Source organism: Vicia villosa, linkage group LG7 (assembly GCF_029867415.1).
Source record: "Vicia villosa cultivar HV-30 ecotype Madison, WI linkage group LG7, Vvil1.0, whole genome shotgun sequence".
Taxonomy (NCBI): Eukaryota; Viridiplantae; Streptophyta; class Magnoliopsida; order Fabales; family Fabaceae; genus Vicia; species Vicia villosa.
In genome coordinates, this window is record NC_081186.1 from 69,462,808 (window position 1) to 69,480,159 (window position 17,352).

Here is a 17,352-nt window from a genome sequence, read left to right on the forward strand (position 1 = left end):
AAAAAGAGGGAAGATGTATGTGGAAAAGAAGAAACGATAATGCTATTAGAGATTTGAGAAGATCGGGACTAAAATCATGTGTAAGGATGAGAAAATTGTTCTTAATCATAAGGTTAAGGTATTATAGATTTAAGTTTGGGTTGGATGTGAGTTAAGTAAAAGTTAGGTTGTAACATAATGCGGTTTGATTCGGTTTGGTTCGGTTTATAAAATACAAACCGCAAACCAAACCAAACCATGCGATTTTGTTAAAAGATGACCCAAACTAATCCGAACCAAATGCGGTTTTTTGCGGTTTCGGTTTGGTTTGGTTTGGTTTGCGGTTTTCTATTGGGTTGGTTTGGTTTTGATCACCCCTAATGTCATGTGTTCAATTTCAACAATTTACTATACATCTAATTCTTTCCAAGATTGACATGTGGCATTCATAGATTCATTCTCTCCCTCTTGATTAAAATTTCAAATCTCTCTCAAATTTCTTTTTTCTAAACTTTCTCACTTTCATTTTAATTTTTCTCAATATTTATTTATTATCACTAAAACTACTAATAATCTTTTTTTCAATTTTAAAAAGTTAACAATTTATTTTATCTCGCGGGTCAGTGTCAACACAATATCTATTTTTATTTTAATCAATCATTGCCTTAATTTAATAGACAAAATCCTTATTTCCAACTCTTAATTTTTTCTTTCTCCATCTCAGAGCTTTTTTTTCTTTTTGTATGATTATTTTATACAATTAAATTTATATGATTATTGTTCATTTTACAAGTAAACCATTTTAAATTTTTCATGTGTATCGAAATACATTTTATATCGTATCAAATAAATTTTTTATTTTACTGATCACTATGAGCACAATATGTTTTTTATTTTAATTAACAATTATTTTAATTTAAAAGATAAAATTTTTATTTTAAATATTCATTTTTTTCTTTAACGGGTCTCTTTTTTTCTCTTTGTATTTTAATATAATTGAGTTTATATCGTCATTGTTCATTTTAAAATTAATCATTAATTTTAAATTTACTTATGTATTTAAATAAATTTTATGTTATATTTAATAAATTTATTCGTACTGTCGTCAAAGTATCTAACTAGTTTATCTAACTAAGCTTCATCGTGATTAACCAAGTGTCTTAAAAATCACGGGAACATAAATACCAAAAATTATTATACATCTAAAATGTGTCTTAGAGTTTGATAAAGAAAGAAACTCATAAAAGTCAATTTGATCAATTGATAAGAGAGAAAAAATATAAATTTTGTACATATCTTCCTAGCAATTTATAGAACTCAATAGTAAAAACCAATTCAAAAACTAACCTCTAACTCCCTAAGTTATAAAACAACTTCAATATTTCCAATAAAACAAATAGACAAAAGCATGTGCATGTCATTAGCATCGATCTATGAGTAGTGCACAAATTATCCATTTTGCATATAATAATAACACCATTAAAAAAGCACAATGATCATGTCCTAATGCAAGGTTACGAGTCTAATTAGTTAATCAATTAGTTGCATAAATTTGAAACTATCATCAATTCAATAGTACTTTCTTCTTTGGTAAGGAAAACAAACCACATGGGAGCCAATCTCCAAAACTTTCATATTCCCAACATATAAATAAATAAGTAAAGGAGAATACGATGTGCTACCTACTTTTTTATTGGTCTAAACAGAGTTGCTGACACAGCTTTACAGTCGTCCACGTCATATCATACACATTCAACATATGATATCAATTTCCTTAATCATAGGCAACTAGGGATGACTTAATTTGCCTAAATAGATATTACTTTCAGAGCCTATAATAAAAAATATTAAGACTTTATTTTAATTTATTAGTATAAAAAATTAAGTAATTTATATGATGCAAAAATACCATTTAAGTTGTAGACCTACTATGTCAAAAGAGACAAAATGTTAAACGGTTAAGAATTAACATAAAAATATAATAAAAGTATAAAAAATGAGAATGCTGTATTGGATATTTGAAAAAAATAGACATGACAGAATTATAAATGAAAAATATTAAATAGAGTGTTGAAATAACATCTATATTAATAGAGAAAATGATAAAAAAAAAAAAAAATTAGATAGTCTGAGCAAATAAAGGCAAAACATGAAAATTTTGTGGTAACAAAAATATATCAGATGAAAAGAAATCAAACAACTAAGAAAAGAAGAATATCTAACAAGACTATAAAGAATTTTAATATGAAATATGTTGAGATTAACAATTTAGACAAAAATATAATTTTAGATATAATATTATAATAAAAGTTAATCTATATAGTCGACCATATTTAGTGAGATAAGTCTTAGTTTGATTTTTTGTTGTTATACATAAAAGTTTGTTAGTTAATTATTCTTGTCTAACCCTCGTTTTGTTAGAAAATGAAGGCAGTATGATTTTGAGTGAGTTAGATTGTAGGATTGGTAAAATTTGATAAATTAATAGTAATTGTTTAAATTAAGAATTGCATTATTTGAATTTTTTATTAGTTTAGTGGTTGGATGTCGCAAGTTCAAACTCGCACTTGTACATAATGTTCTTACTCAGCTACCAACTAAATTATACGAATTTGAATTTTTTTTCTTCATTTTGTTAATTTCTAAATTATTTAATAGTTTTTTATTGTTTAGATTAATATGCCAAAATCTCTAATTTAGATTGATTAATAAGAATACAAATATAATAAATTATAAAATTGCTATGATGATAAAAATACATGACAATAGACTTTTCATAAAATATGGTTTTTTTTTTATTTAAAAAAAAAAGACTTTAAAGGTAATACAGCAACACATCATAAAGGAAACAAATGCTGAAGAAGATAAAGGAAAAAGATAATACTAGGAAAGGCTTCTTTTAAAGAGAATCTAATGAATTTTCTGATCTCATCATGATCCTTATCCTGAACAAAAAATTTATATAAGGCTTGGAAAGACACATTGAATGGTAAGAAGATAGTGTGTGAGTTAAAGCACTTAATTGTGAGAATGTCCAACATGCAAATTGTCCCAGCTTACAAGAATATTGTGGAGGCACAGTATGTTGAAATGAGAGTACCTTTGTATTCTTATGGCTGTGAGAAGAAAATAAAGAAAAGCTTATCAAGTCTCAAAGGTAAATTTAGCATATATTTAAATTTGTGATAGTTTTAAAGCCATGCATAATTTGTAATATAATCAGCCAATGAAATTAGGTACAAGCTTTTATCTTTCTAAAAATTATTATTTGAGGGAGTTTGGAAGAAGAAAAATGTGCAGATTTTTGTAAAAACATGTTTTGACTTTTGAGGGCCATGTTATAACAAGCTGAAAATAGAGTATAAGTTGAAACAAAGTTTACCACAATAATTCTTGTGATGTGTTTTTAATATGATTTTGTACAACTTTTTAAAGGTGAACACCAAATTTTACTGCTCACCAACTCTTTCTTAACACTTTTGCACCTCATGTTATTTACACGGGCTTTCAAACTTCACAGCTATATTATTGGGCTCCTCGGATATTGATACTTGTGGGCCGTCAGCAATGATTAGAGAGAATTTCTTTTCTCATCCTTTGAAATTCTCAAGAATTTCCCCAAAATATTATTTAAATTTTAAAAATTTGAATGTATAAAAAATAGTTTATTATTATTATTATTATTATTATTATTATTATTATTATTATTATTATTATTATTATTATTATTATTATTATTATTATTATTATTATTACAGAGATTATCTTTATTTTTATTTATTTTTAAGTATCAACAATTTGATTACATTAATACATTTTATAACAAAATACAAATAAATATTATTGGCATGGGTTGAACATTTAGAGCAACAATTGACACTCATTTATTCCAACTACCTAATATAAGTTGAGTAATGTCACTTACCTCCATTATAATAAAGACTATAAATTCAGTCTCTAAATAATAATAATAATAATAATAATAATAATAATAATAATAATAATAATAATAATAATAATAATAATAATAATAATAATAATAATAATAATAATAATAATAATAATAATAATAATAATAATAATAAGTAATATTTCGTTTGTTGGAACTATAGGATACAATTCAATTCGAATTATCGATTTCAAAAAATAAAAACTTAAATAAAAAAATGAAAGGTAAAGGAAGAATTACATGAATTCTATAATCTATAACATTTTTTTTATCTTAATTTTTTTTTTTAAAAAAATTCTCTTTTCTAATTATTTTTAAAAACTTTAAACTAAAAAAAGTAAATCAATATATAGATGATAATAACTCCATTAAATTATATTTCTAAAAAAAAAGTTAGCATTATCAATAAAATACTACTATTGTTATCTATGAATTTAGAGAGCATTAACCACTTGAATTCAATCTAAAAAAGGAATCCAATTAATATTTGAGTTTGATATCTAATAATTAAAATAATTTGTAGTGAATTTTTAGTCTTGTCGAGCACATATTATTTGAAAGACTATTATTTATAGGTTGCAAAGTCAAACTGATTGTGTGAACTGGAATATTATAGTCCTAAATTACTTTTATGTATTATTTCAATTCAAATTGTTCTCTAAGCTAAGCAATTTCTAATGTTTTTTAGCTAAATAAATTGTATATTTGCGGCAATTTGGCAGGCATATACTCAATAAATGTAGATCATTGTCAACAAAAGGTGACGGTTTGGGGAATTTGCAACAAATTTGATGTGTTACAAACAGTTAGAAGCAAGAGAAAAGATGCTTGTTTTTGGAACCAAGAAGACAATGTTGTATTAGAAAATTCACAAACACAATCCTCACCAACTCCATTACCAACTTTTCCTCACAAAGACTTTAAGCCTTCTTTATCTTTAACTAGGGTTAGGTCTTTGAGTTTGAAGGCATGGAAAAAAGTCTTCACTAGATCTTATTCTTTCTAAAAGGAAAATGTGAATTAGAGAATGAGAGCAACAATAGTTAAATATGTTGTCTCTATAAATTTTATAAAAATTAAAAACATATTTAGTCTTTTTAAATAGTTAAGCATCTTTTTAAAGTTTAAGTGTAAAATTTGTAATGGTTGTATTGGATATATTTTCTTGTTCTAGCATTTTGTTTCTTAATTATCATTTGCAATGTTTTGTTCTTCATGTAATGCAATTTGGCTTTCTTATATGAATTTGGTACATAACATTATGATGGTGCCTCTACAAATTAGAGCTATTCTGGTATGCTATAAAAACCAACAACTTATTATGGTACATTTAGATTTTTCTTGTTCTAGCCAAATTGTCTTTTCTTAAAGGTATTTTTTGTTCTATTGAGTATGATTGAGTTTGATTGTCACCTTTTTAGAAATAAAATAAAACAAGACATCACCACCTTTCTCTCTATTACCTTAGTTTTTCATTTGGTTGATCTCCACAAAAGGTAAGGTTTTTTTTCCCTCCTTCTACATTTCACATGAGAAACTAAGGTAATAGAAAGAAAGGTGATGATGTTTTGTTTTATTTTATCTCTGAAAAGGTGACCATCAAACTCAATAGATTTGGTTCCTTAATGAAAAAGTTAGATTTCATGTAACCTGAATGAGTGAATTATCGTCAAAATATATAGAAATTAATATAACGATTGTTAGGTAAGAATATGGTGTAAGAAAATAGTATAGAAAAGGGGGGGGGGGGGGTGAATATACTTTTAAAATAAATTTCAATCGATTGTTCGAGAACGAAATATCGGAGATTTTCGTTGGACGCCGAAATATTTTAGAGCGAAATAGAGTGAACTATACATGAATTGAATTTAAATCACATAAACACTTAACAATTGTACAAATATCACAAATTAAATTAATGACGATACACAAGGTATTCAATTGATACTAATCGTATAATTCACGAGAAGTGATTACACAATAATTCAATTTGCAAATTTTAAACTCAACACGAAATATAATGAAGTGCTTTTCAAATTTTAATCACCACGAAACCTCGATTAGGTCCCAATTCCAACAAAATCTAATCTTAAGCAATAAATCGCTATCAATGCAATAAACGATAAACCACTATATGAATTAAAATCTAGGCATGCAATATAATATGAAATTTAAATTCAAGAGTAAAGGTAGAGAGATGACACAAGAATTTATAGTGCTTTGACTCTGTCGTTCGTGCGTGAGTCTAGGTGCACTCTTCAATGGTTTCCCATCGAAACCTGCATAACTTCATTATATTTTGACAAATATTCCAAGAGTTTGTACAATCACTAGTCCAAAATAATGCTGAAAAAAATAAAACTTCAATTCTAGATCTTGACTTGTACGCAACTTTACACCAAACTCTTATGCGCAATTTTTACTCAATTAGCGCTTCAAGAATTTTCCAATATCACCAATTTTACGTCAAGCCTTCATCTGTAGCAATCAACCCTTTGATTCTACCAATTCCTTGAGCGGTAAATTATTTGAAGATCTGAGAAGAACTCTATCTTATCCGTAGCCTTCCACACATTCACTATTAAGGCAATTTGGAGAAAATAGCCTCTTTCTTTTCACACTGGAATTTGTCAGCACCAATAACAACTTCTCAATCTTGCAACAATATGAAAATATTTATCCAATCTTCAAGAACGGTTAGTTTCAAGACAACCCCCCCCCCCAATCAATCACAAATATCTCATTATCAAGATCTGAAAACAAAACCGAGGTTGAACATGAAAGAAAATTTAAAGCAAGAGTTTTGAACTTTTTTTAAAGTGAGAGAGGGTTGATTTCAAATGAAAATCACAAATGATTATGAAATTCCACACATGAAAAGTGTTGGCAAAATGTTTTATATGTGCTTGAGATTAAGCACAAAAATGAGTGGTAAAAGTTGGTTAGATTCCAATCAAGAACAATGCAAGATTTGAGTCAAGTGAGCAAGTCAATGGAATAAAGGACACTTACATTTTTGACCCATTTCTTGTTTGATTCGAATCAAGTACAAAGCACGATTCGAATCAAAGACCACGTGATTTGAATAATGTACAAAGTATTATTTGAATCAAATGCAACAGGCCCTTCAAAAAAGTGTTCAAACATTGTGTGATTTGAATCATGTGCAAAGTGTGATTCAAATCAAATTGAGCAGAGTTGACTAGTAAATTGTTTGATTCGAATCATGTACAAAACCTAATTCGATTTAAATTGTTTAAAAATATTTGTTTCACCTCTGTTGAATTTGATTTGAATCAGAATGTGAGTTCAATTTGACTGATTCAAATCAAACACACACAATCTCAATTTTTCATGTTTTCATGCTTGATATCTAGCACACATGCACACGCTAAACATGATATCTGACATACTCATAGTCAAATAGATTAAGGATCCAATTATACTGCTACACCTGGTAATGTTGAAGTTAATTCCTCTTTTGTCTTTGTCAATAAGCATATTAGATGCCATGGGTGTTGAGAGACTTTTCGAGTCTTCATTACTATGAATAATACATTTCATGACGAACCTTTTACCTCATCTAGAAAAAATGAGGTATTATGCCTAGGAGCGCCATGTTTACTTTTTTTATAATAATAAAAACAACATATTCCCTCGGTTTTTAAGAAAACCAAGGTGAAAAACAAATCAAAACACGCTTCGGATCCTAGCTTTTGCAGTTTATGTTTTTATTTGTTTATAAGTGTAAACTAAATGAACTAACCCTTCGGTTTTTCAATATAAGCGAAGGATCAAATAATCATATTTCACTATAAAGTCAAAGGTGCATCATCATCTCCTTCCATATCCATCATTACAAAATAAATGGGAAATAAAAACTTGGCCACTTTCACTAAAACGTCTTCAGCTATTCCGAAAGGACGGGTAGTGGATTTGTCAGCCACTTGTAAAGTCATCTTTGTTTGCTTCATTTCAATGTTTCCTAGCCTCCGAACCACAAACAACAGAATCAAGTTTACTCTTGAACCCAAATCCACCAATGCTTTGCCAATGTCTACATTCCCTATGGTAACGGGCAATGCAACTCTCCTAGGATCTATTTCTTTCCTATGGATAGTTATTTGAATGATGGCCCAACAACTTGCATCAAGGTTAATGATTTCTTGATATGTGTACCTCCTCTTCTTTGTGAGAATATCCTTCATGAACTTAGCATATGTTGGCATTTGCTCAAGAGCTTAAGAAAATGGAATATCATCTACAATCAACTAAATATATCCATAAACCTTGCATAATGCCTTGCATTGTCCTTCTTGGTAGGAGCATGAGGATAAGGTAGATGTTACACCGGAAGACTCTTCATTTTTCCTTTCTCCTCTTGAGATTTTGAGCTTTTATCTTCTTATCACCATTCCTTTTCTTTTCTAACTCATTTTATTCAACTTTTTCATTTTGAACTAATTCTTCCTCATTATTCTTTTGCTCTACTTCCTTCTCACCTTCTTTGATTTCTTCCTCTTGTCTTTCTATCACAACTTGTTCTTTGCCAATACTGTCACCAATGCCTTTGCCAACTACTTTGCCACTCCGAATTAAAATGGATTTGCAATTCTCCTTTGAATTAGCTTGAGTCTTAGCATAAAATGGTCCTCCTTGGTGATCAGCTAATTTATTATCTATTTAGCGAATTTGGTTTTCAAGATTCTTAATGCCTGCATTAGTGTTCTTTTGATTTGCCATAGACATTTGCATGAATTGATTCAAAGTGTCCCCCATCTTTTGATTTCTATCTTGTGATTTAGGATTTTGATTATAATTCTGATAAGGATTTTGTCTATTGGATGGTCCTACTTCTGGTCTCCATCCTTGGCCATATTGTGGATTGTTCTCTCTTTGTTGATAACTAGGATTATTTTGATATGGTGCTTGCCTTTGTTCCCTCTTTATTGATTTTGACATTGCGCTAAGCGGACTACCTTCCGCCAGGAAGCCTCTAAGCGCGCTACATTGTGCTAAGCCCAACTTCCAAAGCACGATTTCCATCCAAAAATGCATCTTGAAGCTTTTCATTTGCTTTTTAAGTTCCCAATGCTTCAACCATGCAAGGAAACCTACAAAATAGAAATGAAATTGATCAAACTAAATGATATTTACATGATTAAGCTATAAACTAATTATGTACATTAAAGCTAGGGTTTTCATATTAAATCTAATGAAAACAAGTGAAAGAGCCACACAATACTATTGATTATATGCACAAATTGGCTCTTAACAGTCTTCTGTATGGAGGGTGTCTCTTTAAATTGCAAAACATCTGGCCGCAATATGCATTTTGGGTTTTAGAATACTTGCGATTGAAAAACTCCAAAAAAACGCAATCTCAAGTTATGATTTAATTTGATCTGAAATCTATCTTAAATTAAATCTCTATCAATGTGATTTGATCTTGATCTTTGATCTTTTTAGGAATTCTTTCCTAATTCCAAACAACGCATAAACTCGCAGATAAATATAAAAACAAATCAGGCGCATGATTCTTTTACACCACAAGTGGTTTCTAGGACAGAATGTTCTATGATGTATGAGACATCTTACTCCACATCTTTGTCTCTTGTTTTGAGCGCATAAAAACCAAATGTTCTAACATAATGTCATGACATTTTACATTACATATTGTCTATAAAAATATGTCAATCACTTGTAATAACAATATATAACAGCATACTCTTTAATTCGAAGAAACATTTTTTTTAAAAACAAATTCATTGTGGATTCCCACACTCAAAACACACAATCCCTTATAAACACGGAATTGGGACGACTAGGAACAAGTTCGCCTTTTGATTTTCTTTCTTTAAAAAATGCTCTCTCTAGTGGGCAGCAGACAAATTTTCATACATTCCTTTTATGCGGAAGTAATCTTTTAGATCAACAAATTTCAATAATCTTGTATTAGATATCTCACCATTTCATTTTTGTCAAAAGTCAAAACCCAAGTGTAGGACAGAAAACATGATCCCAACTAGCCTTATAATCCAAAACATGCATCTACCTAACCTCATGCTCAAAATGTACAAATTACTCCAATATTATTTTCCAATCAAATCAAACCACCTCATCTCCTCAAAAGCTGTATGATTAGACCACATTATTAATCTCATACAGAAACTAAAACGTGATACATTTCAATAAACTCTACTTTCCCATTACATAGAATTTCAACAAATAATATTTCGTGATTTCTTGTGTCACTAGTTGCACGAATTTGTCAAATTATTTTCTTGTGATAATACATATGATTAGGGTAATTAGCAAGTAAAAATAATGCAATTATTTGGTGACGAAAAAATCCACTGTACACACCAGAAAGTGCCATTATCATATTACTTTTTGACCACTTCTTATATTATTATGCTTTTGTGGTGTCACAAATTGTCAATAACTAATTACTAGGAAACTCAAGAAATACAAAAAGAGTCTTATTATTTATAGTACGCTTTACCCTTTAGTCACTCTATCTATCTATCTATATATAAGAAAGTTGTATATATGAGTCTTGAAAATAATATCAAGAACAAGAAGTTGTAAGATAGAAAGATGATAATGGTGGCGATTATGACGGAGATATTAGAAGAGTACGCCGTTGTGCTGACAAGAGTGACCGAGCGGTTCCTGTCACGAAATGGTATGAGTTTTGAAGATCTCAGAAGTAGGAATTTTGGTTTTGGTTCTTCAACCTCTTCTTCTTCAGATTCTACTTCTTTTCTTGTTTACTTTTGATTATCAATTTTGTTAGTAAAGAAGAAAATGAGCTTTGTTTTTTCTTTTCCTTCATGTTCTTAGATATTGTTTCATTTTATGTTTAAATATAAGACAGATTTTGTAGCTATACAAAGAAAGAATCAGTGTTTGTTCTACTTCTAGTTTTTTGTCATCTTTAATTCATTTCATTTTCAATTATTCTTTGTTAGTTGTTGAGGACTTTCAAAGTTTTGACCTATTCATATGCAATGAACTTATTTTTTATTTATAAAAGTCTTCATAAACTGCACTTTTTACTTGCCTCTTTTTTCATTAGATAATATACTTCTAATAGAGTGTTAAATTAGTGCTAAGAATTAGCACCAGTCCTCACTTTGACACTTATTTCATTAATTAGTCTAACATAAACTAAATCAATACTTATCTTAGTTATATATGAAAAATAATACATACAATACAACAACAAAAATTAATAATAATAATAATAATAATAATAATAATAATAATAATAATAATAATAATAATAATAATAATAATAATAATAATAATAATAATAATAATAATAATAATAATAAATATATGTCGTGTTGGATAAGGTTTGGATGATGGAGGTTTCTTTTAAGATCAAGGTTTTCGGTTGAAGATTTTTTGTGTCTTTTGCGGTGTAGATTTTGAGGATATAAATCATTCTTTTTTTCAAATGTAATGTAGTGAAGATTATTTGGAAAGATATAGCTTTTTGGATTGGTAAACCGGTTGGTGTAGAGGAGGAGTGCCTTTTGAATTTTATGGATTGGTACTTATTTTGCAAAGGAAACAAGGTTAAGGAGGGCAAATTGGGAGTTGTTTGACTTGCAACTCTTTGGTCTATTTGGTTTTTGTGTAATAGAATTTGTTTTCAGAACGATAATTGAAATGTTGATAATACAGTGTGGAATATTAAAATTTTAGTTTGGAAATTGTCGTTAATAGGAGATATTATTTATTCCAATTCTAATTTTTACGAATTTAGCAAAAATTCTTTGTTATACTTATGGTAATTCCAATTGATTTGTAATTCCAATTGATTTGTAATCTGTTTTTGTAGGTTTTTCCAGTTCTATTGTATTATTTTTTAACATGTCAATTTCTCAAATATCTTATCTTATTCTTTTGGCATTACCTTTCTACAATGATTATATATACTATTGCAAAGGGTATTATATTTATATCCCCTTATTAGAGTTCATTGCAAATGTGAGGCATTTAAGATTCAATATTTAACTTGTGTCCCTATCTTTGACCTTAATGTTTATCATACATGTGAAATCTAAAATTCTATTCATTTTAGTTGTTTTCAATAACATATAAATTGTCTTTGAACAAATAAAAAAGTGATCGTGTTAATTTGGAACCACTAGAGTAAATTCGCATGTTATTTCATGTGAAGGTCCATTAACTCGATTAAGACATTATTTAAGAGAATTTCTTTACCTACCTCCCTCTTTTCTTGGTCACCTCTGGTGAAAAACCCAAAATACCCTTACTTCAGAAATGCATTTCTGAAACGCTTTTTTTTTCTTCAAAATTTGTCTTATTTCGGAAATGCACTTCCGAAAACACGAAAAAAAGGTGTTTTCGGAGATGCATTTCCGAAAACACCCCTTGTTTGGGTTTTCGGATATACATTTCCGAAAACACCCCATTTTTGGGAGAGGGGGTGTTTTGGGAGATGCATATCCGAAATATTCCAAGACCAAATTGGTCTTGGAATGTTTCGGATATACACTTCCGAAAGAATTCAATAATTATTAAAAAATTAAAATCAAGGTGAATCAATACAATTAATAGGTATAAAATCAAGGTGAATCAATAAAATAAAGGTGAATCAATAAAATCAAGGTGAATCAAAATTTCCTAAACAATTTTAAAGTTAAAAATTATTTTACTAACTTATATAAATCAAAAATCATTTTTTATTTTTATATATGTTAAAAACAATTAAATGATAATTACAATAATAATGGTTAAATTATCATTTAGGGTAGATTTTATGAAATTTTATTATCTATAATATAAGAAAACTCTATCTTTTTGAAGAGTTCCTCTCATGCTGCCAAGTGGCTTATTCTGAGAGTAGGAAATGCTGCTTATGGATGCGCCACGTGTATTGTTCATTTATGAAGTTATGTTCTTCCATCTTCCACTATGAATGTGTTACATAATTAGCATTTGTGTGGTTCTGTCCATGCATCTTCCATTTTGCATAAATATGTGTTACATAATTAACATAATGAGGACTTTATCTTCTTCTGTCCATTGACCTTCTGCATCAGTTATGTAATGAAGAGTTTGTAACTGCTATATTTTACATAATGATTGTGTTATTTATAGCATTTGTGGCTTCCACTTTTCTGTAGTATCAGACCATTTTTACTTTGCTGCTTGTGCTAACTGGCTGTAAGATATGGCGAGACCATTGGCGAAAATCTGTGACATCAACGATAGCAAAGAACTTTGGAAAGTTTCTGTTCGAGTGCACCACAAATGGAAGGTTGTTTCGAACAAGAGGTAGCATTTTGAGATGATTTGATGAGTTTTTTTTTCTTATATTCTATTATTTTGGTCTTATGTTATTTAGATACGAGGGTGGAATGAGATCAAGCAACATCAGAACAAACCAACGGACATATTGGTTTGATTTTCTACATTTATGTACTTTAATAGGGTTTTCATCAAAACTCATCTGAACAAGGGAAAAACTGCCATCAGTGTTTTCAAATCATTAGTTTTATTTGATTTCTGCCATTTTTGTAAGTACAATTGTAGAGTACGAGTACGTAAGAAGTAGAAGTTAATACAAATGTAAGTACAATTTTTGTAATGAGAGTGCAATTAATTTTTGTAATAGGTTGAAAAGAGAATGGATAAATTATACAGTGATAAATGTGATGATCGTATGTGTTTCACGTGGTTTGTTTGTTACTGTTTTGGTTTTAATGAACTTTCATTTTCATTTTTTTATGTTGTTTTGATCTTATTGTTGAACGGTTCCGTTGGTTTTCTACCTTAGAAATGATTCCACTTTTATAAATCTGGTCTTTCCAACTTTACTTTTGAACCGTTCTTTCAGTTATTCTGGAATTATAAGTCTCATTTTTCCAACTTTACTGTTGAACGGTTCTTCTGGAATTATAAATCCGTCTTTTCAACTTTACTGTTGAACGGTACTTCCGTTCTTCTTGAATTGCGGTGATTTTGGGTCTCAGTTTTTGTTGATATATTTTTTTAATAGAATTTAAAGAAGAAAAAAAAAAACTAAGAGTAAAAGAATAAATAAAATTTAATCCATTATATCTAATGAATTTTGATTTGTTTTTTGATTTGTTTTATTATTTCTATATATGTTAAAGATCAAAAAGAGAGCATAATCACGATTTGATCATTAATAAACTATATATTTAATTAATTTCAAAATATTTATTTATAACATTTTTAACCTAAATAAATTATATTGGACTTTAAATAAATACAATAAAAAATATTCTCTACAAAATCCAAATCAAAAATAAGAAAAGTGAAAATAAGAAAAATAAACGGAAAAAGAGGTATTGCTTTTATGTTATTATTCAAGTCATTTAAATTATAAAGAAGATAGACATAAAATATAATTTTTTTGTTTTTGTTGAGTTGAGAATTCTATTTGTAAAATAATTATTATTGCTACATTAAAGTCTAAAATGGATAAATACTTATAAATTAAGTAAATATATATTACAATAACTTAAGGAAAAATATAATAAAAAAATATAATAATGATTAAAATAAGAGAAAAATAGAATGTAATGTTTATTATTGATCTAAATATGAAAAAAAATGTTACTATTGAAATCTATGTCATTGAAATAATGATTTAATAAATATGTACTACTTATTTAAATACGAGAAAAATATTAAAATTGTCATGGTGAGGATATCCATAAAGCAAAGATACAATGAAATCTTGGACGGACCAATGAAGGGGAGACACCAATGTGTTATATTTTGATGAACAACTAATTATAAAATTTTAATTTTTATGTGTATTATTTGATAGTTATAAGATTTATTTTTATACTAAAAAATAATTTATTTTTAATATAATTATCCATATAGGTCTATTAATTTGTCTATATTTAGCATTTTGTTAATGTAATAGTGTTATTAGACAACAAAATCGACGAAACAATAATATAATATGCATTTGATTTGTTTCCTTTTTTATTCTTTTTATTTTTAAATGCTAATAAATTTTTTATTTTTTAATTTTTTCTAATATCTACGATATATTTCATTTTTCTATTTTAAAAATATTAAATTTTACATTCAATTAAAAATAAATTATAAAACATTATATAAAAAATGATTTTATATAAAAAACTAAATATAGACAATGTTATTTTTATAAACGGGGAACAAATGTTTTTATAAAAATAGTGATCCAGATATTATTTATATACAAAAAAAAAACTTATAGGCACGTGTTTTGTTATTCAGCTAACATTTCAACTTCTATATAATGCTTATTTATATATACTCTAATTTTTTTTAAAATAACCATATTAGTTATAAAATAAAAAATTAACATATTAGTTATAAAAAAATTAGTTACAATTATTTAAATTAATTATCATAAATATTACTCTAATTTTTATTTTATATTTCTTAATATGTATTTATATTATATTATTTAAACTATATAAATATGATATATTAAGAGTCATAAATACTTATTTATTTGATTCTCACCGCCCTTTTTTAGACATAACACCTACTTTCTACCCCCACTTAATTTTTTGGCAATGAAAATCAAGTTTAAAAGTCATCAAGTTATACCTCATAATTTTTAATAAATATTTCATTTTGAGCAAAGGAAAAGTCAATCATATTAATTTTAATCATAATTAATTCTAATCAATCATATTAAATAATTGGCATAATTTTTTAAGGAAACATTTATCAATTAATAACATTAAATTATAGAATTAAATATATTTTTAATCTTCTAAATATACAAATTGAATTAATATTATCTTCAATTTTCAAAAATATTAAATCACTCAATTAATTTTAAACAATTATAGTAAATATTTATTTTTAGTAAATAGTTATTTCTCTACACTACTATTCAACTCATACACAACTTACCTTATGTTTTTTTATTAGTGTTGTTTAGTGACGAGTATAAAGTATAATATTGTTTTGTTTCGTTTAGTTTTTGATATGATTATAAAGTATAGTATTGTGATCTATAATAAATACATAAATAATGTATGAATTAAATAATATCAAAATTATATGATAATATGAAATATTTTTAATTATTTTATTATCATTAATCATTGAATATTAAGGACAACATAACGTTACTTATAAAAATACTGAGAATAATAACGGAAACATGAAGTTACTGATCAAAATATTGAATAATAACAAACATGAATTTACTAATAACGGGAACATGAAGTTACTGATAAAAATATTGAATATTAACAGGAATATGAAGTTAGTGATCAAAATATAAATATTAGCGGAAACATGAAATTATCGGTAAAAATATTGTATATTAACGGAAACATGAAGTTATTGATCAAACTATTGAACATTAACGGGAACACGGAGTTATCAATTAAAATATTAAATATTAACGGGAAGCAATGTTAATACGTTGAAAGTAAATGTGATCGATATTGTATATTCTTTATTGATCTTTCCAATTTTTATTGCATATTAATAAAATAACACTTCATTATTCTATTCTTTATCAATTTCATTTTTAATTTTATTAAGTATCTTTGCTGAACAAATTGTATCATAATAATAATTACATCAATTTCTTTTAAAAAAATATAATATTGAACAAAATAAGTAAGAACATGAAGTTATTAATCAAAATATTGAATATTAACGGGAACATGAAGTTACTGAATAAAATATTGAATATTAACGAGAACATGAATTACTGATCAAAATATTGAATATTAACGGGAACAAGAAGTTACTGATCGAAATATTGAACATTAACGGGAACATGAAGTTACTGATCAAAATATTAAATATTAAAACAAATGAGCGTACCACACTGGTCCCCGTGCGAATGCACGAATATCCCGTTAATATTTAAAATATTGAATATTAACGGGAACATGAAGTTACTGATCGAAATATTGAACATTAACGGGAACATGAAGTTACTGATCAAAATATTGAATATTAAAACAAATGAGCGTACCACACTGGTCCCCGTGCGAATGCACGAATATCCCGTTAATATTTAAAATATTGAATATTAACGGGAGCACGGAGTTATTGATTAAAATATTGAATATTAACGGAAGACAAAGTTACTTATCAAATTTTTTAATATAATCGGAAACATTAAGTTACTGATCCAAATTTTGAATATTAACGGGAACACAAAGTTATTGATCAAAATAATAAATATTAACGGGAACACGGAGTTATAGACAAAATATTGAATATTAACGAGAACACGAAGTTAGTGATAATTGTTTTAAATATAAACGGAATATGAAGTTACTGATAAATTTCTTCAATATTAACGGCAACAAATTTGGAATATTAACGGGAACACGAAGTTATTGATTAAAATAATGAATATTAACGAGAACACGGAGTTA

At 27.3% G+C, this 17,352-nt stretch overlaps 1 protein-coding gene across 1 annotated transcript; it reads left to right on the plus strand.

The window, feature by feature from the left end:
* The first annotated feature begins 2,900 nt into the window (after positions 1–2,900).
* LOC131617371 (heavy metal-associated isoprenylated plant protein 28) lies at positions 2,901–5,097 on the plus strand. Its single transcript, XM_058888676.1, has 2 exons — positions 2,901–3,136; positions 4,651–5,097. Exons 1-2 carry the CDS (start codon positions 3,010–3,012, stop codon positions 4,932–4,934), a joined length of 411 nt encoding a protein of 136 aa, XP_058744659.1. The 5' UTR covers positions 2,901–3,009; the 3' UTR covers positions 4,935–5,097.
* The last annotated feature ends 12,255 nt before the right edge of the window (positions 5,098–17,352 follow it).